Below are 24,765 nucleotides of genomic sequence, written 5' to 3'. Positions count from 1 at the left end.
GGAGAGATTAAACATTTTCTTAAGTTTATTAATAGCATTTACCATGCTTTGAAATGTTGACAAAAATGAGGATTTAGTTTATTTATTTATCAGGTTGTACAAGCTATCTATTGTGAGATGAGTACCATTACTAAAACAAATTATGTGAATGCCTTGTTAAAGAGAAAAGTTTTAAGTCTAGATTTAAAGGTATCTATTGTGTCTGATTCTCGGACAACGGTTGGTAAGTCATTCCAGAGCTTAGGGCTAAGTAGGAAAAGGATCTTCCACCTTTAGACACTTTTGATATTTTAGGGATAACTAAGAGACCAGAGTTTTGCGAACACAGTGCACGTGATGGATTATATTCTGATAGTAATTCTCTAAGATATGAGGGTGCTAGGCCATTTAAGGCTTTGTAGGTGGTAAGTGATATTTTAAATTGTATGCGATAATTAACTGGTAGCCAGTGTAAAGATGCTAGAATTGGACTTATGTGGTCATACTTCTTAGATCGAGTAAGCACTCTTGCAGAAGCGTTTTGAACTAACTGCAGCTTGTTTACCTGATTTGCATGGCATCCCCCGAAAAAACAGCTTGGTCAGGTGTGATCTAGGACTGTTTTTGTCTTTATTTCAGCAGAGAAAGCAAATAATATAGAAAGATAAACATTATATACAATTTTTACATATTTTTTATCAAAACATGTTAACAAAACAGCTATAAGCCTGAACACACACACAGAATCATACAAGTTAATATGTTTCTAGAATATATATGCATATTTTCAACTGTATTGTAATTGTAGCAAAAAGCATCTTTACAAATTAGGCAGAAAACAGCCCAAAACCAAAATCAGCATCTTTATTTACAAAAAATAAATGCTGTATATAAAATAGCGTTAAGAAACAACAGTTTGCTTGTTATTTGACGCAAGGCAAATGTCATCACGTGACTTGTAGGCTGTATCAGTCGTGACGTCATGGAGCAGGTCTGACGGTAGCAGAGGTGAAGCGAGCTAATACTGAGGACACCGAGCACGGTAAGGATATTAAATATTTTCAAATCGCGCTTTGCTGTTCTCACCTTTAACATTTGAAACCCTAATAAATCAATGTGATTATAGATATATTATGCGTGTTTGAATGATTTCAGTAGTGAATACTTGATATACCGGTGATGTTCAGATAGACGTCTTGTCTCCTGCATTAATATATGTATGTAGATGAATAAATACTTGCGAGTCTTTATCTTTAAATGTATAATGTGTTGACACATTAATTCATTTATTCAGTTATTAATAATTCAGTTTTGCTAAAAATACGACGAGCAGAATTTCATTTACTACTCGTTTATTTCTATACGTTAGGCTATTGTGTTATGATTAGAAACAATAAACAGCCCTGTAATTAATATGTTTGTTTATATAATATCATTAAAGTCAAATCAAATGAGTGTTCGTGCGGGTTAGACAGAGAGAAGCGCGTAATGGCGTCCTTCAGATGAAGGACAGTGCGGCAGAGATCCAGGGATGCTGAGGTTATCAGCCAACCAGCACACTGAGATGCAGTCCATACTGAGCTCAACAGCCAATCAGCTTTCAGAAACGCGATGGATGTTGAGCTTACCAGCCAATTAGCACACAGAGATGCGAGGGATGCAAGTCCACCCTGTCGTTGGCCAGTCAGCTTTCGATGCGTCAAAGATTTAGCGCATGGATCCCAACAAATGTGCAATTCGTCATGTTATTGAACGTGTGTGCGTGCTTGCGTACTGTGCATAGGCTACTTGTCTGTACATCGTGAAATATCAGGGCTGTGTTTTACTGAGAATGCCTTTTAAATGTATGATCTAACTCAGGTAGCAAACAGGATGTTGATTTGTAATATGACTTTGAATTTAAAGGAACTTAATAAATAATGTTATTATAGTTAATACATTAACATGTTATCATTCACACAATATATTTGATATCTATTCCAGAAACATTTGATGACATTACAATAATACCAGATAATCTATTTTTAATAATTGTGTGCTTTTTAAAAAAGCCTGTTGAAAAGATCATTTAACACTCATTCATACATCTTTCACCCCTTCAGGCTGATCTGTAGTATTACACTTTAGTAGTGTGGGATTGATTTCAGACGTGCAGCATCATGGGGGAGTTATTTCGCAGTGAGGAGATGACTCTGGCCCAGCTCTTCCTTCAGTCTGAAGCAGCCTATTGCTGTGTCAGTGAACTGGGAGAGCTTGGAATGGTCCAGTTCAGAGATGTGAGTACAGATACTTGTCTTATCTTCTTGCTTCCTTTCTCTGATTATGTCCATGTCACTTGTGTGTTTCTTTGAGGTGAAAATCTTTTTGTCTTGCAGCTCAACCCTGATGTGAACGTGTTTCAGAGAAAGTTTGTCAATGAAGTGAGACGCTGTGAAGAGATGGACAGGAAGCTCCGTGAGTGGATCAACACACGCATTCAAGCACACACACAAACGCACACACGCACGCACACACACACACACACGCACGAGTCCTGAAGCATCTGACATAAAGCATATCAATGTTGACAAAAAGAGTGTCTCTTTTGACAAAGACAGTTGTTAATTGGCACAATATATAAGGTAACTGTACCCATTTAGCCCACCTAAATCTATTTTCATAATGAGAGGGTTTATAAGAATACATTTTTTTAAATGCAAGATTTATTTCTCATTTATTTATATTTATTATATTTTTTTAGAATATAAAATTAAGATATTTTATGAATAAATACGAAGTCTGGTGGGGGCTTAATTGGTACATTTTATTCAACAACAGTAATAAAACATAGCAGTTTATAAAAAAATACAAGAACAAAATCAGAACTGTTTCTTTCTAGTATCTTTATAGTAACCATCATTTTGCATAGAATTAATAAAGATGTACTATTAGCATTTTATCATTTAGCTTTTTGAGGTCTCACCTGTCTACAGAACAAAATGTTATACACGTAACATTTCATCTTTATATAAAATTATATTTAAAGTTATGGGAAAAATTGTAATGAGGTGAAACAAAATTTTAATGGGTAAAGTTTTAGGAGTACTTTGTTATTATTATTCATGCCTTTCCCATTTTAAAACTTAAAGGATAAAGTTCGGTATTTTACACTTAAAGCCCTGTTTTCAGATTGTTTATGATGAATTAGAACGATTTTTACTGAAATTTCAACATATGATGCTGGCCCGAGAATTTTCCTGTGTTTTTTGTATCACCTCCCACCTCTATAATGGCTTTATAGGTGCACAGGAACAATCCTTCCTAAAATGCATTCAACTTTCATTTACAAAGACGTGAAACTCACCGAGTGGTCAGGGGTGTTCACTGATATGCTCACACAAAAATCGCTGCAAAAGACGCATTCCAACAGGTTTTATCGTAGTTTTTACCAACTCCATTGACTTATATTAGATGTGTTGTGAGGTACGGTATTACTCGGCGCCGGGAACTTTGTTTTTATTCTTGCGATTGGCAAAGGCGGATTAGCGCCACCACCTGGGCTGGAGTGTTTATTATTCAAGCTCTCAGCGGAAGAATGTACGGGTGTGAGGCGTTTGGAAAAATAGGTCCACAAGTTTACAAAGAATGCTAAAACACGTATTGGAAAGCATCTTTTGCAGCGATTTTTGTGAGAGCCAATCAGTGAACACCCCTGACCACTCGGTGAGTTTCACGTCTTTTTAAACGAAAGTTTAATGCATTTTAGGAAGGATTGTTCCAGTGCACCTATAGACCCATTGTAGAGGTGGGAGGTGAAACACAAACACCCGAAAATTCTCGGGGCAGCCGCATATGTCGACATTTCAGTCAAAACCATTCTATTTCATCATAAACAATCTGAATACAGGGCTTTAAGTGTAAAATACTGAACTTGTCCTTTAAGCTGGTAAAAAAAGAAAGTCATCGCAGACAACATTGCTGAATCATTTTTTTTTCAATTCGCCTTCTTTTCTGCAGGGTTTGTTGAGAAAGAGATTAAAAAAGCCAACATTCCAACTATGGACACTGGTGAGAATCCTGAGGTTCCATTCCCACGAGACATGATTGACCTTGAGGTGATTTTACTTTCCCATGCTGCGACAATGACATAAAAGTGAATAAAAAATTTACAAAAAAATCAATGTTTTAAACATGTACACTGTTATTTTTAAAGGAAAAGATGTGTATAAAAGATACACAGAACGTTTCGATTCAAGATTGTAATTACCATGTCTGTCAAATTATTTACAATATATTTTATCACTTTGTACTTTATAATAGATATATCACTTTGGAAGACTAAATAATAAAATATGAATAGATAATAAAATATGAATAGTGACAGTGACAGGTTGTCATCATTTGGTACCCTGGCATGTGAAAATATTTGTACTAATATATTTGCATATTTTAATAAACATATTTTATATTTTTGTTTTTAATTGCTAGGCAACTTTTGAGAAACTAGAAAATGAATTGAAGGAGATCAACACAAACCAGGAGGCATTAAAGAAGAACTTTCTGGAGCTGACTGAACTGAAGCACATCCTCAGACGTACACAGCAGTTCTTTGATGAGGTCTGGACCTCAACTGGCCATGTGCATGCAAAACACTTGAATACTTTTACAATGAACACATTTTTAATGCCATTTTTTTATTGTTCTCATATATTGTAAATAATAAACATAACCTAAATTCAAAATAGCTGCACCAAGTAACTCTGGAGTAATATCTGCTACTATTTACTACTGCAGTGTTCAGATACAGTATGTATCTTTCCTAAAATAACATTTAATGGTTACATACAAAATCTGATTTCTGTTTACTTCTGTTTTCTCTGATAATGTGATGTGTATTTGACATCCTTTTATGTACACCTTTTATCAGGTGAATAATTATTGCACAAAGTCAAACATAATCTCTTTGTTTGCAGATGGAGGATCCTAACCTATTAGAGGAGTCATCGTCTCTGCTGGACCCCAGTGAGGCGGGCCGTGGAGCTCCACTGCGACTGGGGTGGGTCTGTTTCTAATCTTAATATATCAGCAGTTCTGTTCAGAGACATTTACAAATATTATGCACATTATCATAAGGTAAAGACAGCATACTAAAGGAATAGTTCACTCGGCTTCAGGATAAGTCAAATATTTTTATTTTTGGGTGAACTCTTCCTTTAAATCTTAGTAATGTATATGATTGTAATTATGATTAGGTTATGAACGAGAATGATTTTTGGCTATACTGTTTTTATCATAACTATTATACACAAAAATCACAAATCCAGTCAATTAGTGCTTGTTTTCATTCTCTGATTTATTTAATACAGGTAATGCAGAATGAGGGCAAAGCCACACACATGTGTATAAATACTGTATATTCAAAAATAATAAGTTTTTATTCTCTAGGTTTGTGGCTGGAGTTATAAGCCGTGAGAGAATCCCTACGTTTGAGAGGATGCTGTGGAGAGTCTGTCGTGGAAATGTCTTTTTACGACAGGCAGAGATTGAGGACCCTCTTGAGGACCCCACAACAGTCAGTGCCGATTCCCTCTTTTATATTTCTCTTATAATGATGATATTTGTATTTGGGCTGTTAACGTGACATGGCTTTTAACATCAAGATTTTGCGATAAAATCTATTTGATTGTTTAGGGGAATGTGATATATTTCAGGTCCTCCTGTTAATAGTCAACATTTTTCTATTTCACCGCTTTCAATGTTTTTGCCTTTACTAGTTTATAAGTGGTGCTTACATTTATGCAAAGCATCACTATTGTTATTCCCCTTACTTATTTTTCTTACCTCTGAACAAAATGGAGATATGGGGGTTGGTTTATATTATTTATGGTGGCAAGCAGCATTTGGATTATCGTCATTGGCAGCTGCCAAGCCACTCCCTGGCAACCAAAGACAGATACATCTTATTTTTAATAATCCTGTGGTTTGACAAATTCATTTTTAATATAACAAATTTATTTTGTGTTTGTCACATTTTGAACATTTAAAAAAGCTGCATGCATATTAATTTTAAAATATTTTATAAAAAGCGGTCTAAAATCATTTTATTATATATCAGACAAACCAAGTCAAGTCCCTATTTTGTAATTTATGTACAAATATTTGTTAAGAATTCATAAACCAAGGATTTCACTAACCTGATTAAATATTGATGTTAATGAAGTTCTGTTTGTTTTGTAACAGGGGGATCAGGTGCACAAATCTGTATTTATCATCTTCTTCCAAGGGGACCAGCTAAAAAACAGAGTGAAGAAGATCTGTGAAGGGTATGCCGCACAGTTTATAAACTAAAATGTTTTTATAATTTCATCCAGTGGTACTCTATAACTTGAGCCTGTTCTCCAGGTTTCGTGCATCTTTGTACCCCTGTCCTGAGACCCCTCAGGAGAGAAAAGAAATGGCAGCGGGTGTCAACACTCGCATTGATGACCTTCAGATGGTATGTCCTAATGCTTTGTCTAAGTAAATAGTGTTTCACTGGTTTAGACCGAGGTTTGGTTCTGACACTTTATTTAAAAAAAAGAAAAAAAATCCTTTTGCTTTAAGGCCAAGTATGTTACCAAATATTAAGTAAATTCTGAACTTTGTACCCTACTTGGCCATCTTTCTTGTTTTGGTGCATCTTTGATGTTGTAAAATCACTTACATCTTTTTGAGACAAAACCTTAACATCCAGACTTATTTTAAATATTCATTATACACTATTTGCTTGTTTTTGATTGTATAGGTTTTGAATCAAACTGAGGACCATCGGCAGAGAGTTTTGCAGGCAGCTGCTAAAACCATACGTGTGTGGTTCATTAAAGTGAGAAAGATGAAGGCCATTTATCACACTCTGAACCTCTGTAACATTGATGTTACACAGAAATGTTTGATAGCAGAGGTCTGGTGCCCTGTGTCTGATCTTGATTCCATTCAATTCGCTCTGCGCAGGGGAACAGTGAGTTATATCCATCATTACAGATGATTTCAGACAATGAAATTTGTCAGGATTCATTCTTGTACTATAAATAAATTACTGTCACACACATAAACAACATTTCATTTGTGCAGGAACGGAGTGGATCCACAGTTCCCTCCATCTTAAACCGAATGCAAACCAAACAGACTCCTCCTACTTTTAACAAGACCAACAAGTTCACATCAGGTTTCCAGAATATTGTGGATGCCTATGGGATTGGAACCTACAGAGAAATCAACCCAGGTACAAGGAAAAATAAGTTTTTTTCTTTATTCAAGATTTTGCATTTTTAAAAGTCTGTTTAAAATGTTTAATACTGTAAAACCATTCTTTTATCATTTAGTTCTACAATATAAAGACCGTTTTTAATCTCATGCAGCATTATTGTGAAACACCTGTGCGATTTTGCATTATTTCTGTAGCGCCCTACACCATCATTACCTTCCCCTTCCTGTTTGCTGTGATGTTTGGTGACATGGGTCATGGTTTGCTGATGACATGTGCAGCACTTTATCTTGTCATCAGAGAGAGTCGCCTGCTTGCTCAGAAGAGTGACAATGAGGTGTCAGCAATTATCAACCTATATATATATATCAAATCAATTCATTAGATATTTAACCTACAAGTATATTATACAGTATGCTCAGAAATGTAAAATTGTATGAATATTTATAATGCTATTTGTTATAATTTGTTATAAAGTATATATAGTGTTACCTTTAATGCTACTGTACTAATACAGTGTCTGTTTTTGTCTTCTCCAATTTGGGTAGATTTTTAACATGATATTTGCCGGCCGTTATATTGTCCTTCTGATGGGAATATTCTCTGTCTACACCGGGCTCATATATAACGACTGCTTCTCCAAGTCCCTCAACATGTTTGGGTCTAGCTGGAGCGTGCGGCCCATGTTTACCTCTGCGAGCTCAAATTGGACGTAAGTTCAAACCATTACAATGTCAATCAAGCAGTACCCAAAAAAAAACATTCTTATTGTGATTGTCAAATGATTTAAGAATAAAAATAATAAAATAGTATAATACCAAAATAAGAGCAGGCTCTACAAATAAACTGCATAATATAAACTGAATGGTTTGACTTTTTACTTTCTTTTGTTTGTAGATTTAAGACACTGGATTCAAACCCTGTTCTTCAGTTAGATCCTGCAGTTCCAGGAGTGTTTGGTGGCCCCTATCCTTTGGGCATTGACCCTGTATGTCACAACACATATTTTACACACAGTTAAGAAAGGTCTACATCAGTCATTTTCAAACTGTTCCCAGGGGACCCACTGCTCTCCACATTTTGCACGTATGACTTGTCTAACACACTTGATTCAGATCATCAGCTCATTAAGGGAGAGATCCATGAACAGAACTGGGTGTGTCAGTTAAGGTACACATTACAAGATAATCTGGCAGAATTTGGACAGATTTTCCCCATTATGACAATCCTAGGTAATGTCCTGATTGTCTATGTGCTTGAACCGATTATCTTATTAGATTTTCTTGCGGTTCAAAGGTGTGTTAAGAGCGTCTGAATCTGCTCTGAAATACGTTGGGGCCGCTGAAATAAGTTTGTGTTCTCTTACATTTTGAAAATCTGATAAGATTTAAAAAATCTTTTGGTGTGCTTAAGGGAGACATACAAAATTATTCAGAGCAGGGGGCCCCCTGGGACAAGATTGAAAACCAATGGCTTACATACATTACAAAACAAACTGAGACACAGCACATTTGGCACATGTACTGTAAGCAGTTACTGTAAGTGTATTTTCATATAAGAAATGACATGTTTTTCATGTGTCACAAACTTCAGAGGTTAGAATGATATCCAGCAGGGGTTAGAGAATCTACATGAATCTGTTCTTTATAAGAGGTTCAGTATATGTTGTACAAATATGATGTTGTAACAGATTTTGCAGAAGGGCCAGCTTTACTAAACACGGCAAATTGCCGCGAAATTCTAAAAAAGCTCAGATGTGAGTGGAAATATCTGTGGCTAAAAAAGCACAGATTAAATAACACAGGCGCAACAGCTCATTCCCAGCTAACAAAGCCTTAATACACTGAAAAAACTGAAAGAATTAAAAATTTAAGTTGACTTATTCATTTAGCTGACACTTTTATCCAAAGCGACATAGAATTGCTATATATGTCAGAGGTCGCACGCCTCTGGAGCAACTAGGGGTTAAGTGTTTTGCTCAGGGACACAATGGTGCGTCACAGTGAATTCGAACCCGGGTCTCTCACACCAAAGGCGAGTGTCTCATCCACCATCCCACGTATGACTTGTCTAACACACTTGATTCAGATCATCAGCATAAAAGTTTACATAGAAGTGTTGAAAGACCTGGTATTGTGTGACTCCTGGTATACTGGCTCCTCTTTTATTTCCTCCAGCAAATAAAAAAATAATGTGGCTTGGCAAACAATATTTTAAAGGAATAGGTTACCCAAATAAATTGATATATGTGGGGAAAACCCTTGTACCACGCCCCTCTGATCTCTCCGATGCCTCCCCCCCTAGCAGCAACAGCAGTCATTTCAAAAGCAAAACGGTCTAAGACAGGCTTTTGGGCAAATACCAGTAATTTCACATGTGCAAATCAAATTGCATTGCATGAATCATTTAAATATTCTCCTCCTAAAAATGCATATGCAGTATAGTCAGTTGAAAATTAACTAGGCCACACTTTTTCACACTTTTCACTCTTTTTTTAGAAATACTAAAAACACACAGCACGATGAAGACGATTAGAGAATGACCACACATGGGCAGTTGTAGCCTAGTGGTTAGATAACCTGAGAGTTGCCGGTTCAAGTCGACGGGTTGTGACTGTGGTGCCCTTGAGCAAGGCGCCTTACCCTAATTGCTCCCCGGGCATAACTGAGATAGCTGCCCACTGCCTCGGATGTTTGTGTGTTTGTGTTCACAACTTGCAGTGCATGTGTTCACTACTCACTGGGATGGGTTAAATGCAGAGGTCACATTTCGAGTATGTGTTGCATACTTGACAAGCTTGTCACTTTCACAGCATGCTTTAGAGGTCTTCACGGGTCCACCTAGATCTGAAAATCTAAGGTCTAAAAGTTTTACATGTGCCTCGGACATGGGTTGGGTAAAAAGTTAGCTGCATTGGGACTCGGGGTAATTTAAGATGACTGTGTTTTTGCCGAACGGACCCTAAAAGACCCAAACTATCTTGCATGTGTGCACCAAGCCTTCCTCTGTTTGCCAAGAGCGCTTGCGACATCGTGTGGCTGGTGGTAGGTTAATTTTCATTAAGCCAGACCTGTGAGTCAATTCTGAATGCACATACAAATAAATGGGGCAGCCTAATTGGTTGCGAGGCCACCAGGGTTTTTTTCTGGGTATCTTTCATGAAGGCTGCAGACTGCACACACGTAGATGCCTTTACATTCATGTACAGACGGGTTAGAAAATATTGCCACTGGGTCGGGTCCTACTCTTGTCTAATTTTCTCAGGTTTGTCTCGAGTCGGGTTTTTCTTTTAAAAAAATTATTTATGCACATCAGGTTTGGGTAAAACGTAATGTGGTAGATTTCTTTGGACCTGAGAAGACCTCAGTGAATTGAACAGTATGTATGTACAGTGTTGGGGGAAACGAGTTACAAAGTAACGGATTACAGTAACTATATTACTTTTTTGGGTGACGAAGTAAAGTAACGCATTACACTAATAATATTGGTAACTACACTACTTTACTAGACTATAGGAACGCGCTTTCCTGCGTTACCCAAGCAGTGTTTGCCTGGGTGTAAAGTTCTGTCTGTTTAAGTGGTGCGTGCATGCGTGTGCCTGTACGTGTGCTGTTGCCATAGAGATTGATTTTGACATAGCTGCTGGTGCAAAGGAGAGCGGGAAATGAAGACGGAGGGTTTCGGCCACTGGGGCGATATTTACATTACTTTCAGCTTATTGCTCGAAAGGACAAAAATATTCGTGTGAAATGCACACTATGCCCACACGACAGGTGTCTTTCAACTGCTGACAACGCGATGAGCTTTGTTGCCACCGGGTCGCAAGAACGTCCCGAAAAAGTGTGTATAATAGCCACGTAATAGCTTAATCGGGTATTTTGTACTGTAAGAGCCGACTTCACATAACATCAATCATTTCCACTTTTGAACAGAGCCGCGCTTTCTCTCTTTTTCTCCGCCTCTCTACCAGCGCATCAGCGATCACATTGCTGTCATTAGAGTTTGAGCATACAATACTTCTAAAACACAATCGATCAAAGAATTGCGGAGGTATGACTTTATGAATCATTTTCAAATGTACGTCGCAATGATGTACATATGCGGAGACGTTCAAATGTGTGACAGCGCAAGTGACTGAAAAGTAATTATTTTATTCTTCTTTAAACAACTTCAGAATTATCCATCGATCGTAGCACCATGATCAAAATAAACTATTAGGCTAATAATATTTAAACGGCTACACTTTTAACGTAGGTTTGAAAGGAACCTAAACTTGTCAATCATCATTAATCATGGTGAGTCTCCGTGCCTCTGCGCCCAGCCACAATTCTTCTGGCATCTCTCCTGCTTCACTGCATTTTTCTTCTCTTCTGTTACTTGGAATTGGGTCTCGAACCCGACCAAGATTCGAGCTGCCTTCGAGAACAGCAAGCCAAGTTCGTTTAGGTTCCATTAATTATTAAGACTAAATGGGCAGGCAACCTAGTAAAAACAATGAAAGTAAAAAACAATCCGCCAAAATATGGTTTTACATGTCTATAGAAAATATACTATAGCCTAAATAAAGCAATTATTAATTTTCCTAATGCATGGTTGTTATCTTTACCCCTGATTTAAAGGAGTCACTCATCATCAGCCGACCCGCCTAAACCATGTCCATGTATCTATGTGGTAAATTAAGAAAAAGGAAAGTAAAGTAATAAGTAGTGAAGTTACTTTTCAAATGCAGTAACTAGTAAAGTAATCTCATTACAATTTAAAGAAGTAACTAGTAACTAGTAACTAATTACATTTTTTGAGCAACTACCCCAACACTGTGTATGTAGGTGTAAAGTTGAAAACTACTACTCATTAATGCTGTCCTATGATTGTACATCTGATCTAGATCTGGAATATTGCCACAAATAAGCTGACGTTCCTCAACTCGTTTAAAATGAAGATGTCTGTAATCCTGGGTGTCATTCACATGCTGTTTGGAGTCACACTTTCCCTCTTCAATCACCTGTAAGTGTAAGAATAAAACCCCAAAAACTACAAAGCTTGTAAATCTGTAACTTTTCACCGATAGTGATTTTCATCCTTGTGTCCCACAGGTACTTTAAGAAGCCTCTGAACATTTTCCTGGGTTTCATTCCAGAGATCGTGTTCATGAGCAGTCTTTTTGGTTATTTGATACTACTTATCCTTTATAAATGGACAGCTTACGATGCAGCGACTTCCAAGGATGCTCCCAGTCTGCTCATTGCATTTATCAATATGTGTCTATTCAACTACAGTGACCCCACCAACAAACCCCTGTATAGAGGACAGGTAACACACACGCACACATTTATTAAATGTCAGTTTAACAGATTACAACAAATCAACGCATAGGATTCATTATACATAAATTATACAGCTTTAAGTGTATATCCTTTGAATTATGTCTTTAATAAATGACATCTGTCTATCTGTCTGTAGGTAGGGATTCAGTGTCTGTTGGTGGTGATAGCTCTTGCATGTGTACCATGTATGCTGGTGGTGAAGACTATGGTCCTGCGCCATCAGCACCTGTGGAAGAAACACTTGGTATGTTTAACAACTCTCTTTCTTTCTTATCTTTTCATGTTTGTGTGAGCCACATTACTTTAACGGCAAGTTGAATCTATGACAAATACAGTACAACATTAAAAGGTTGCACAAATAATCTGACATGAAAAAGAAATACTATATTTACTTGGGTCATGAAAGGGATACTTCACCGATTTAGCATTCAGCTTTGTATCTGTAGAAACCCGGCAGTATTACTGAATGACCATGTTTCCCTCCCTCATTTCCCCCTGAGAGGAGAGATATCTGCATTTTGGTTCTGCAAAAAAGTCCTCCGATGATGTAATATGACGATTTTTGCATCATCGGAGGACTTTTTTGCAGAACCAAAATGCAGATATCTCTCCTCTCAGGGGGAAATGAGGGAGGGAAACATGGTCATTCAGTAATACTGCCGGGTTTCTACAGATACAAAGCTGAATGCTAAATCGGTGAAGTATCCCTTGAAGTTATGTGGTGTTCCAGATGGGGATCGATGTTGTGCAACAGCACGCCATGGGACAAAGCCAAGCAGAACACCTTTCTCTTTTTTGCCCACATTTACAGTAAAACTGCATGCTGTGATTTTTCATCTGTTAGGTAGGCATACAGTACAACCGTGGTAAAGGGGGAGATACAGTACTACAGTAGCTTTGCTCTGGCCCACTGGGGCACCTACCATGCTGGAAGAATTTGAAGGAGGTGAAAACTACTGTATTTTCCGGACTATAAGTCGTATCAGTCAAAAAAGCATCATGAAGAGGAAAAATATATATATAAGTCGCACTGGACTATAAGTCGCTTTATTTAGAAAATTATTATTCTTTTGGGGGGCATTTTTTGTTAAGTCTTTCTCCGTTGTCTGAGTTAATGTTTCAGTTAACAGTTTTTTTCAGGGGTAAGCTACAGGAGCAACATATAGCGCCCTCTCGTGGCTGTAGACAGTAATGTTTTCCTTTGGTTCATGTTAGTCAGTATGAATTAATTTTGACATATAAGTCGCACCTGACCATAAGTCGCAGGACCAAACAAACTATGAAAAAAAGTATGACTTATAGTCCGGAAAATACGGTAATAGGAATAGACCATTTGTGTTGTATTTTTAGGGCAGTTTCAGTACTGAGAGTATTTAATCTGTTGAGGTATTTCAATAGTTAGGGATAGATTTAAAATTCAGTTATCACCTAATCACACTCAAGATGTTCCAAACTTGTATACATTTCTTTGTTCTGCTGAACAACAATTAAGATATTTTGAAGAATGTTTGTTCAAGCAAGTCTGGGGCACCATTGACTTCCATAGTAGACAAAAACTTTCAGAGCCGATCCTGGCCTTCTGTAGCCTAGTCCAACCAGACTCTCGTACATTTGTTTCATTTGTACAGAGAGTCTGGCCACGCTCCATTGCAAAGCGTTACTTCCGTTAAGGAGGGTCCTCTGTTGAAGTTTAAAACTATTGGATCTGCCCAGAGTCACTCTGAATCTGCCATAACCAATCGCTAACGTTTGGTCGTGACGTATGTCATACGTCGAAACCGGCCGGAAACAACAAGTCTGAATAATCAGACCAACAAAACTTAGCAAACATTGTTCTTGCTCCAGCTTTAACTTCTGTATATTCGGCAGTTTTGCAACAACGGACCGAATAGCTTTTCTCACGTCTTTCTCCGCTGCCATTACTGAACTACAACTCAGACTGACGCCAGACCTCAACGTCATCGTTCTTAGCCACCCCCATCTGTTCGCTGATTGGTCCTGCAGATTTTTGCAGGAGAAAACGAAACTCTACACAGCTGTGTAGTATTGAAGTGAAATGTAAATGAAGCGGAAGCATGTAGGAGGGCGGACTAGGCTAGGCCTTCTGGGGGCCCTAAGCAACTTTGTGTGGGGGGCCTGTCGTCCTCACTCACTGTCTCTGCTTAAATGTAGCTATAAATGAAATGTTAACTAAAACACATATTATCTAACAGCTGTACATTTTGCCACATGTACAGTACCGTGACAGAATACTTCCTAATTATAACATTGAAACATGTTTTCTGAAAATCCCTTAATCTGTTACATTAGTACTTAGAAAACAAGATCTACTGCCAAATTTATTAGAGAGTTAGAACATCAGGGAAACAAATAAGATAAAACCAAAATAGCTGTCAGATAAACTATAACAAACAACTCAAAAGATTTGTTTTAAAACTAAGATAAACAAACCAAAATACATCAATAATTCTCTAAATATGCAGACATTAGACCTAATGTGCATTGTTTTAAAATGCTAACAAGAGTCAGACAACATCTTGCATGAATAAATGTAAAAAATTTTAAAACGTATGAAAGATTTTGATTATTAATGTGTACAAGCGTTGCTAACAAAACACACTGGACTAAAACTGAATCTAGGGATTTGGACTGCAGTGTTTGTTATAAATCCATTGCATGGTTAGTCATAACTAAACAGGAATTTAAAACATTAATGTGTTCTAAATCTTTTACTTCACCTTCACGGGGCTTCCCTTTCCTGCTCCGGGCGGATAGCTTTAAACCAAATCCGTATGAAGATGCATGTCGATAGGCACGTCAACGGCATGAGGAGCTGCTTAGATGGACTGACAACTAGAATTAAAGTATTGTGAGATCAGACTGCTTGTTATAATTTCTAATGGCTCTTGCTACACAATGATGTCACTCGTCAGCTGGTCTGTGCAACGCTGCATGAAGTTAAGAACAAGGGGGTCGCGCTTAGCCTGCGTATAGAGGGGATCGGCTCTGAAACATTATTATGCAGATAAATAGTGCCACAGATCTTATAATTAAAAAATAGCTCAATTCGACATAAAGTTAACAATAACACACACATACACCTGTGGGCCGGCACAAACCAGTTGCTAGTTAAAAAAATCACATAGTATCAACTCTAGCAACAATTTGGTATTTCAATACAGTCTATCCTGCACCTTTGGTATCAGTAGAAAGTAGAAACCAGTACTGCCCCACCAGCACACAGCTGACTTATGAATGGATTAGTTCAAAAAAGTGTTGTGGTTATAAATCAGATCTTTACCAGTTCAATGCAATTGATTGTTTGTCAATTAGTTTGACAACAAAAACAGCTTTATTAATTAGCCTATTGTGTCAAAATTCTGTGGGAAACACTGCATTGCAATGCTAACGTACGTTCTTGTGACTAGACCTATACATTGTTTTCTCATATTTTGTGCTTACTGTAGAGATACATTTGTTGAATCTTGACCGTTTCTTTTTTTAATCTTAAACATTCTTACGAGATTAGAATGGCTCATCACACGCTACAAGATATAAAGTGCCAGAGCGAGCACTCCACAGGAATGTGGATGTAAACAAATGGAGATTGTGACATGTTCATTATTATTTTTAATGTTTACATTCTTTATCTAGTACACTAGCATTTTTAACACATATCTAGTGCATACATAGAGGCCATTTCTCCTCCTTCTCTTTTTGAGGCAACAGTCATGATACATTTTCACGGACGCCTTATTTTGTGTTATTTCTTTACGTCCACAAGCAGTTTCTTCATCTCTGCTGTCTACCAGACCCAGAGCCGGCGCCAGACCATAACTAACAGGGGGGCATTTGGCTTCCAACGGGGGGGGCACGCAATAGCAACAATAACTTGCAAAAACAAGACATTAAACAACAAATACAGTGAAAGCACACACTCATACAACTGGTACAGACTGTCAGCTCATTTCCCGTATAAAGTGCAAAGACCACAAACTATGCGCAAAACTATTGAACTTCGACCGCAGCGTGAGCGCAAGCTGAGCTCTACTGCGCTCGCGCTTTGCTCTACGCAACAAAAAACCGCCCTCGCGCGGCGCAAGCCATTGAAATGAATGGGTTTCATAGCGCAGCGCACACCGCGTCCTGGCTTGAAAAAAGCCACTTTACCATAATCACGTCTTAATGCTGTTAATGGTCTATAGCCACACTTCACATTTAAGCTTACGTAATTTAAAACAACGCTAACTTACCTTTAAAATAGCTGAAGACGGCGTGTACGAACATTAAACTTCCTTAAAACAGTATCCTGTAGATTTGTAAATTCCACCTCAACCTCTAATCTCTGAGTTTGAGCCAGTCTGTGTTTGCATGAAGATGAAGCAGGCGGTGCTGGTTCGTTCTAAATGTTCTAATATCCATATTTTACACGATCCATAAAATGCCGCGAAAAAACACATTGCTAGTATCAAGTCACAAATATGCTAAAGACGTAAGACGGGTGAGACGCGGCAATACATCCAATCAGAGAAACTGGTCTATTTTAATTAAAGAAAACATATATCAACTATATTTTCCTCATTTGATTACATTACAAGTCACGAAACATTCAATGTTTAATTTATTTTAATTATTCTTGATATATATTAAATTAATAAAAAACTTTTTAGGGGGGCACAACAACCTGTTTGGGGGGGCACTGCCCGCGAATGCCCCCCCCTGACCAGACCTGTACAGCAGCTTATTTTGTGATTGCTTTTTCTAAAGGTCTGTCATTTACCTCCCTCTCTCATTGGCTATTGTGAAAGTAATGATAAAATTATCCTGATTTAAAATATGAAATATTAAACATGCTTGATATGATCGTTCTGCTTGTGAGGACATCGGTATGTGTAAGATTTGATCTGTAAACGTTACCCATTACACTATGATCTGAGCTGACTATCAGAACCGTTTGAGGTCCATGACCCAATTTTCTCTAGGATTCTCTGGAGGGTAAAATCCTGTACTGTGAGCCCACTTATGGTTGGGAATGATGTGTTGATTCTTGTAAAATTATGTAACCTTTAGTGCTGAACTATTAGATGTTGTGCAGACACAGATTCCAGTGAGGAACACATATATATATCTAGCGTCTGTCCTGCAGCTTTGGTAGGTGCCCCAAAAAGCCAAAACCACTCACGTCATTCAGGCAGTTCATGGCGTGCTGATAGCCACACAGACCTTGTTTGTATTTAGTCCCAGATGAGGGAAGCAAGACCTGCTGAGAATCTAGAAACTTTAGAGCAGACAGGCACCAGCTCACCCACCGGACTCACCCAACAGGGCACACAGAAGTTTGGTGGCGTCCGGGTTGGAAACGGGCCTACTGAGGACGAGGCGGAGATCATAGACCATGACCAGCTCTCGCAGCACTCAGAGGAAGGAGATGAGGTACATTACGCATGCACAATATTGTAAAGTTTTACAATGACTTTTATCCACCTTCAAGACTACGATATTCTGGTCTGTAGTTATGTCTTAAGTCTAAAATCCTAAGTATGGCCAACCAAACACAGCAAGCAGGGGGTGCCAAATTGTCATTCTTCAATTTGTATGTACAGTAGATTAACCGGTTCTTGCCATGAATGCACCATGAATGCATATATAAGCAAATAAGTTCAGAATTAAAAATGAGGTTCATATGAAGCTGAACTTGTAATCTATTGAAACAAGTGCTTTTAGATTAGTGTTTTGTGGGAAATAAATAGTCGGTATAAAGTGAGCCACTGTATTTCCTGCTGTGGAAGACTAGGATTAATAAAACGATAGGGATTTGTCAGGCTACAGTGATTTCAGAAATGTAAACATATGAGAAACCTCTCAGTGAGAGCCTGTGAGCTCTCTGACTCACTCACTCCAAACATACCCATCTCTGGAATGTGCTAAATAGTTTCATCCTCTCTCTTAACTTTTGACATTACTCTCAACCGTCTGTTTAATGTCATCTGCTCTGCAGATAAAAGAGAAAAAATAATCATGATATATTTCAATATCCAAATCATCTCACGACTTCTTGTGAGATTAGCCCAGTAAACTAAAAAATTTGTCATTAAGTTTACTTCATAGAAATTGTATTACCATTTACTTTTTTGCATTCTGACATTCATTTTTTAACTAAGCACTATGCCCCTTTTGTCATTGATGGAAAAATTGTGCAATGTACACTGTAAAATATTGTCATCAGGCAAAAATAGGCCCTGCTTTCTAGATCTTAAAAAGCATTTAAAAAACTGTTCATTTTTGCAGGTGCAAATAGATTTTGTTTTTTTAGGCTTACTGTACACATTTCTATCATTACCCTCTAAAAATGTCTGGGTTATTTTTGACCTATAATGGGTTAATATTGGACAGAACACACCGCTGGGTTAAAATTGACCCAATGCTGGGTTGTTTTACAGTAATTCAACTTCTGGGTTATTATACCGCATGGTTGTACAACATCAACTCATCATTGGGTCATTTTAAACCCAGCATGTGTTCTGTCCAATATTTACCCATTATGGGTCAAAAATAACCCAGTCATTTTTAGGGTGTATATATTTTTTAAATAATGTTTGTAGCTTCACTGTTATTGATGTGTACCTGTTTTAGATTTGATGGAAACAGACAATTCAACAAATAAGTGACTGACTGTAATACACTTGGAATGCGATGTAGTTTTGAAACTCAGTTTGACACAGCAATTATTTATTACCATTGAAAAAACATAGAATGAAGTAAATCACACTACAATTTATGCTTACGAATGTGTAAAATGATGAGTTATAACCGAGGTGAAAGTTTGTGGTAAAATCCACACATATGGCTTCAATTCCTTGTTGTGAGCAAGTATTGTGCACATAGACAGAATATCCAAATCATTTACATCCAGAAAAAATACTGATACAATTTCACTTTCCTAACATTTGTGCGTTTTTTCATGTATTAAAGCATTTTATACCATTAGAAAATACTGTTTTTGATGATAGTTGTGTTGTTAACAGACTGCAATTAAATGTAACCTTACATTTCTTTAACTTATCTTACTGATCAATAATGACTTTTCTCATTTTATGGATTAAAAATTCTGCCAGTTATTTTTAAAATTGTATAATTAGAAAAGTTTTCATCTTCTGATTTATAAAATTCTGCTCTCTACTTTTCAAGCATTCAGAGGAAGAACCGGTAAGAGAAGTATTTTAATTTATCATCATTATTTTTATTGTTGTTATTATTATTATTTTTCATACAAATACAGACTCTAGTTTGTTGTTTACAACAAAATCCCCATTTAACATAAATGTTGAATCTGCATTTAAATCCCTTTTTCAAAGAGCGAAACCTTAACTTCTGGTTGCGATGACACGCGCGTCCTCACTACGGCACGCACCTTACGGCGTTGTTTCTGCCTCTTGTTGCTTTCCGTAAATGTTACTTGGTCCTCTTTACAGAAAAGTTTATTATGTGTTTACATAATAAAGCAGGATTCCTCAAATCCTACCCTGGTGGGCCAGTGCCCTGGAGAGCTTAGCTCCAACCCTGATCAATCACACCTACCTGTGATTATCTAGTCATCATTGGCTGCGTCTGAAAGCTCTTAAATGCCTTCGAAGGCAGCACATCAAGACATGAATGCATCAAGGCAATGTTAGGTTTACTTCCTGTCTCCTGAGATACCTTCATTGTCCAATGTTGAAAGCTGCAATCTGTAACCTTTGCCTCTCTATCACCATCTTGCAGTCTTTTAGTAGTTTTGTGGGAACAGGATTGAATACGCACAATGACCATACACACAAGTTTTCTACAGTATATTCCCTCTGGTTTAGATGATATCCTGCAACACACTTCTGCTGTAAAACAATGAGAACGTTACGTCAGGCTTTCCATGATGGTAACTCAGTCAAGCACCACTCTGAACAAAAGAATTCACTGAGGTCCTGCCAAGCCAAACTTTACAAAACCAATATGCACTGCACATGACCTGACTGATCAGGAAGAGAGCTCTATTGTTCACAACACTAATGACTTAAACAGCATGAAAATATTATGATGGAAAGTCAGTTGAAGTTCCACTTAACTGGATCCTATAGTTCAACATTCTGATTGTTCCTTTAAGTGTTTTCCTTTATTTTCTCTTTTCTGTAGTTTAACTTTGCAGACGTTGCCGTTAATCAGGCCATTCACACTATAGAGTACTGTTTAGGCTGCATCTCCAACACAGCTTCGTACCTGCGGCTCTGGGCTCTTAGTTTGGCTCATGCTCGTGAGTAAAAACACAAACACGTACTGTGAATATCCTCACAATACTCACAGGTTTGTTTAATTTTAATCATGTCTGTCTATGTTTCTCTCTGTCAGAGTTGTCCGAGGTGCTGTGGGGTATGGTGATGCATCTTGGGCTTTCCTCTCGGAGTGGGGGTGGATTCTTTGGCCTGTCAATCATTTTCTCTGCATTTGCCACATTGACAGTGTGCATCTTACTGATCATGGAAGGATTATCTGCGTTTCTGCATGCTCTGCGACTGCATTGGTGAGACACACAAAGACAATAATCACGTCTTAGTGAGGATTTCTAATACTAGATATCTTTATTCTGGCATATAGTAGTTGCTATAACACACATACAGGTACATAGCAAAGCTAATTCTTACGTGACACTTTATATGCAACCATTACTGTAAAATCTAGTGTTGACATGACTTTAAAACAAAATAAAACTTTTTTTAATTAATGCATGTATTAAAGTGATCTTAAGCTAGTGTACTCCTATATGTTTATGTCTAATAGCATTGTTTTTGTGAAGAATAAAATGGGAAAAAGTCTAGTAAGTGGGATCAAGTACATCTAACCGAATGTTATTGTAGAATAAATCCAAACAGGTTGAAAACAACCATTTGCCAATTTTACATTGTTTGTAAAAAAAGCAAACCTTCCGATATGGTTTCTCCTTGTAAAAATAATTAATATATTTTCACCCCACTATATACTCTCCATCAGCTATGAGAGAGGCAAATAACAAAAAAAACTGATTGTATATGTCAGGAACAATCCTTATTATTGCAATTCTGTTGAATGCCACTAGTTGCACAAAAGTTGATTGATGGGAATACTGCTTCAGTATTTGTTAGATTTTTCTGAGTTTGTTTACGCACAACACATACAGGAATGAGTAAACAAACATGCTAGTAACCTACAGGTGTTTTTTAAATGAAATGTTCCTTTCATCACTTCTCTGACGTTGCATTCTTTTGTCCTGTTTTCCTGTCATCCAGGGTGGAGTTCCAGAATAAATTTTACACAGGACTGGGCTTCAAGTTTTTCCCCTTTTCCTTTGTGAGCATCCTGGAAGGTCGATTCGATGAGTGAGCTCACCACACTTGATATCATCAATTTACCCTGCTGCGTGGATCCTTGTCTCAGCCCTTCTCTCCAAGAGTGTTTGTAAATGCATTCGTGACCTTTAAATCTCTAAGTGTGTTTTTGAGAGGTGTTGTGTGCTGTAAGCCTTCTCATCTGTGGCCTGTTGCATGCGTTGAACAAACTCAGAGTTGCAGAGTAAGGTTTGAGTTGACAAATCCAACCAGTTTTGTTGTGTGATGTTGGTCAACTTTCTCTCTCAGCTCAGTTTAAACCCTGAATCAATGGTTACTCTTCATGCACATGCACATAAAAGGCTTTTTGGTGTATGTTTTAGTGTGTTTTATTTAGTGTGAACATCCAATAACATTCAACATGGTAAAAAGTAGATATGCAAATTTCTCTGTAAAATAAATTATACGTAAATATGAGGACTTAAAAACTTTATTAACAGCATACAGCAACACTTTTTTTTTTTTTTTTGATTAAGGACATTATGTTTTACGGTACATTTTTATAGTATCACAATGACTAACATTTAACAGAGGATAAAACCAAATAAAATCTCATAACTCCTAAATATTTAAAAAATAGAAACGCACCAATATAAATGTTTTCCACCGATACGATTTTCAGACTTTACCTTGTAATGCACTTTAAGTCTTTTTGGTTAAAAGCGTCTGCCAAATATGTAAATGGAATAATGACAAGTAAAAGATTATAAAGAGTCAACCATAATATATAAAAATAATGTCTGATAAAAGATGATAATTGAGATTTAACTTTATATAACTTTAATTCTTTATATACTTGGATGCATCTCAGTCTCCAAAAGATCTTAGAAGCCAATTAAAGGCACAATATGGAAGAAATTCAAAACTATTCAAAACCTACTAGCACAGTGTTAAATATTTTGTTCACATGTATAATTACATTATCCTAAATGTTTTCAAAAATGTTTGAATTTGTTTTAAAAAACGTTTTGACTCTGTTCATTTCAATAGCATTATGAAAATTGTATGCGATTGACATATAATAATAGACAGCCGAGAGAATGCTAACGTTAAACTAAGGGTGTTTTCACATATAGTTCATTTTAAAAGAACCAAACCCAGTTGACTTAAAGTGAAACAGAAAAGGAACTAGCCGAATGTGACCTCAGTCCTTTTGGTGTTCACAATATAATGAACTCAAAAGAGGACCCAGTTCTTTTTTTAGTCCTCTTCAGAACTGAAGTGATCTCAGACCTTTTCTTGTTCACATCACAACTTCATAAGAACTCAGACCCCAGCTTTCTGTGCAGCAGTTTATTTTGATACAATGTCAAAACCATACGCGAACCGGGCCGGGACCTCATTGATTTCACATATCAAAAAGAAATCGAACCACAAAAGAACCCAAAAGCGAACCTTACTCAGAACACCTCCAGACGTGGTCTGAGTTCGGTTCGCTTTTGGGTCCTTTTAGGGGGGTCTGAGATCACTTGGTTTGTTTGGAGGGCTCAGACGAATCAGGTGTGAAAACACCCTAAGTTACATTGCTGCAGTATCTTACCTTCATGCTTGTGTATTTAGCTTAAAACATATTGCTTGAAGGCTTTTTCCTTCTTGATTGTTGATGTATGACACAGTGTTTGAATAATTCAACTCAAATGGTTAACCTTAAACCTAGGTATATCTTGAAGCAAGTGAAAATGCCATAAAGCTGACTGGCTTTGAATGCAGAAGAGAGTGTGCATAAAGCCCATTGGCATATGAGATCATAATATTGATCACGTCTAACAGTAATCGAGCCACTCTGTTGGATTATGAACAAAATAATTATAAATCTCTAATTCAATACATCATTCATAAACGTGACTTGAGTCTTGGATTGATTTCCAATCTGCAATGAAGTCAAAGACTACAACTGTCATCAATCAGCGCTCCTCACAAGTCATCAAGCTGCAGCGAAAATGACATATTGTGCTTTTAACATGTAATATATTCATTTGACATATTGTTTAAAGTGATGAGTAAGTGCAATGGGGCCTTTATTGTGCTGGGTTCGCGCAACAGGCCACAATGTTACCATAGAAAAGTCTCTCAAAACAGTGAACTACTGCTGTAACTACTGTTACATTTTAAAATATTGGTATTAAAAAATTGAACAAATTGTAAAAGTCTTGTGGCCAAACCGTGATTAATTGAGGAGCTATACAGTGGACCATCATGTCCTTTGACAAGAATGAAATCATGATACACAATTTATGATCACTTTTGTTTTAGAACAATGAACAGAGACAGTACGAAATATCTAGCTGACATTTTAGAGTATAGCATAACTGTATTTACTACATTATACTGTGTCAAAAAATTACAGTTTTAAAATGTCCTTAAATTATTAGATAGCCATAATATTTATATAACTGGAACCCTGTTAATAATGTTATGCATCTATAAATGAAACAATTTGGTTCCTTATTAAATATTATAGAAAATGGTCAAGATTTCTTCACTTTTTTTGACTTCTGCAAATGTCAGTCTTGTTTATGGAGACTCTTTCCCTGTCATTGACAAGTTAACTCGTCAATTAAAAGAAAACGCTTCCCTGTCAATGACCAGTTTTTCCGCTTATAAGGAAGCATATCAATAAAGTTTTTAAGTCTTTGTTAAGTACTGAGTGGTTGATATATGTGTGGTTGTATTTTATTGTTTTGCTGTATTAGTGATGTGAGAGGTAAATGTTTGTGCATGAACACACATTTAAAGTATAAGGATTATAGAGTTAAAAGTCAAGTATGTTTGTGGTAAGATCTGTGTGAAGCATCTTTCTACATCTGACCATTCAATGTACTCCGCTAAATAAACTATTGTAAAAGTG

The 24,765-nt window shown here is 37.1% G+C and overlaps 1 protein-coding gene across 2 annotated transcripts; it reads left to right on the top strand.

The window, feature by feature from the left end:
- The first annotated feature begins 915 nt into the window (after window positions 1-915).
- atp6v0a1b (ATPase H+ transporting V0 subunit a1b) lies at window positions 916-24,765 on the top strand. 2 transcript variants are annotated; one of them, XM_065287964.1, is made up of 22 exons: window positions 916-1,021; window positions 2,082-2,255; window positions 2,355-2,433; window positions 3,976-4,073; window positions 4,447-4,575; window positions 4,932-5,014; window positions 5,404-5,530; window positions 6,199-6,281; window positions 6,361-6,454; window positions 6,743-6,955; window positions 7,069-7,219; window positions 7,399-7,538; window positions 7,750-7,913; window positions 8,099-8,189; window positions 12,087-12,205; window positions 12,295-12,511; window positions 12,662-12,769; window positions 17,851-17,958; window positions 19,714-19,731; window positions 20,692-20,809; window positions 20,905-21,076; window positions 21,819-24,765. In XM_065287964.1, the coding sequence occupies exons 2-22, from the start codon at window positions 2,139-2,141 to the stop codon at window positions 21,910-21,912; spliced, it is 2,523 nt and encodes an 840-aa protein (XP_065144036.1). In that variant the 5' UTR covers window positions 916-1,021; window positions 2,082-2,138; the 3' UTR covers window positions 21,913-24,765. The 2 variants fall into 2 exon arrangements, with proteins under 2 accessions (XP_065144036.1, XP_065144035.1); XM_065287963.1 differs by having other exon boundaries at window positions 17,764-17,958.

This window comes from Paramisgurnus dabryanus, chromosome 22 (assembly GCF_030506205.2).
Source record: "Paramisgurnus dabryanus chromosome 22, PD_genome_1.1, whole genome shotgun sequence".
Taxonomy (NCBI): Eukaryota; Metazoa; Chordata; class Actinopteri; order Cypriniformes; family Cobitidae; genus Paramisgurnus; species Paramisgurnus dabryanus.
The sequence above is the reverse complement of the archived record's forward strand: the minus strand, read 5'-3'. Positions and strand labels throughout refer to the sequence as shown.

What these genes read in the sequence shown, in the direction of transcription:
- atp6v0a1b (XM_065287963.1), top strand. Translation starts at nt 2,139, where the DNA reads ATGGGGGAGTTATTTCGCAGTGAGGAGATGACTCTGGCCCAGCTCTTC. An exon ending in GAGACATGATTGACCTTGAG is followed by an intron (nt 4,074 to 4,446) that starts GTGATTTTACTT and finishes TTTAATTGCTAG; the next exon opens with GCAACTTTTGAGAAACTAGA. An exon ending in AACCCCTGTATAGAGGACAG is followed by an intron (nt 12,512 to 12,661) that starts GTAACACACACG and finishes ATCTGTCTGTAG; the next exon opens with GTAGGGATTCAGTGTCTGTT.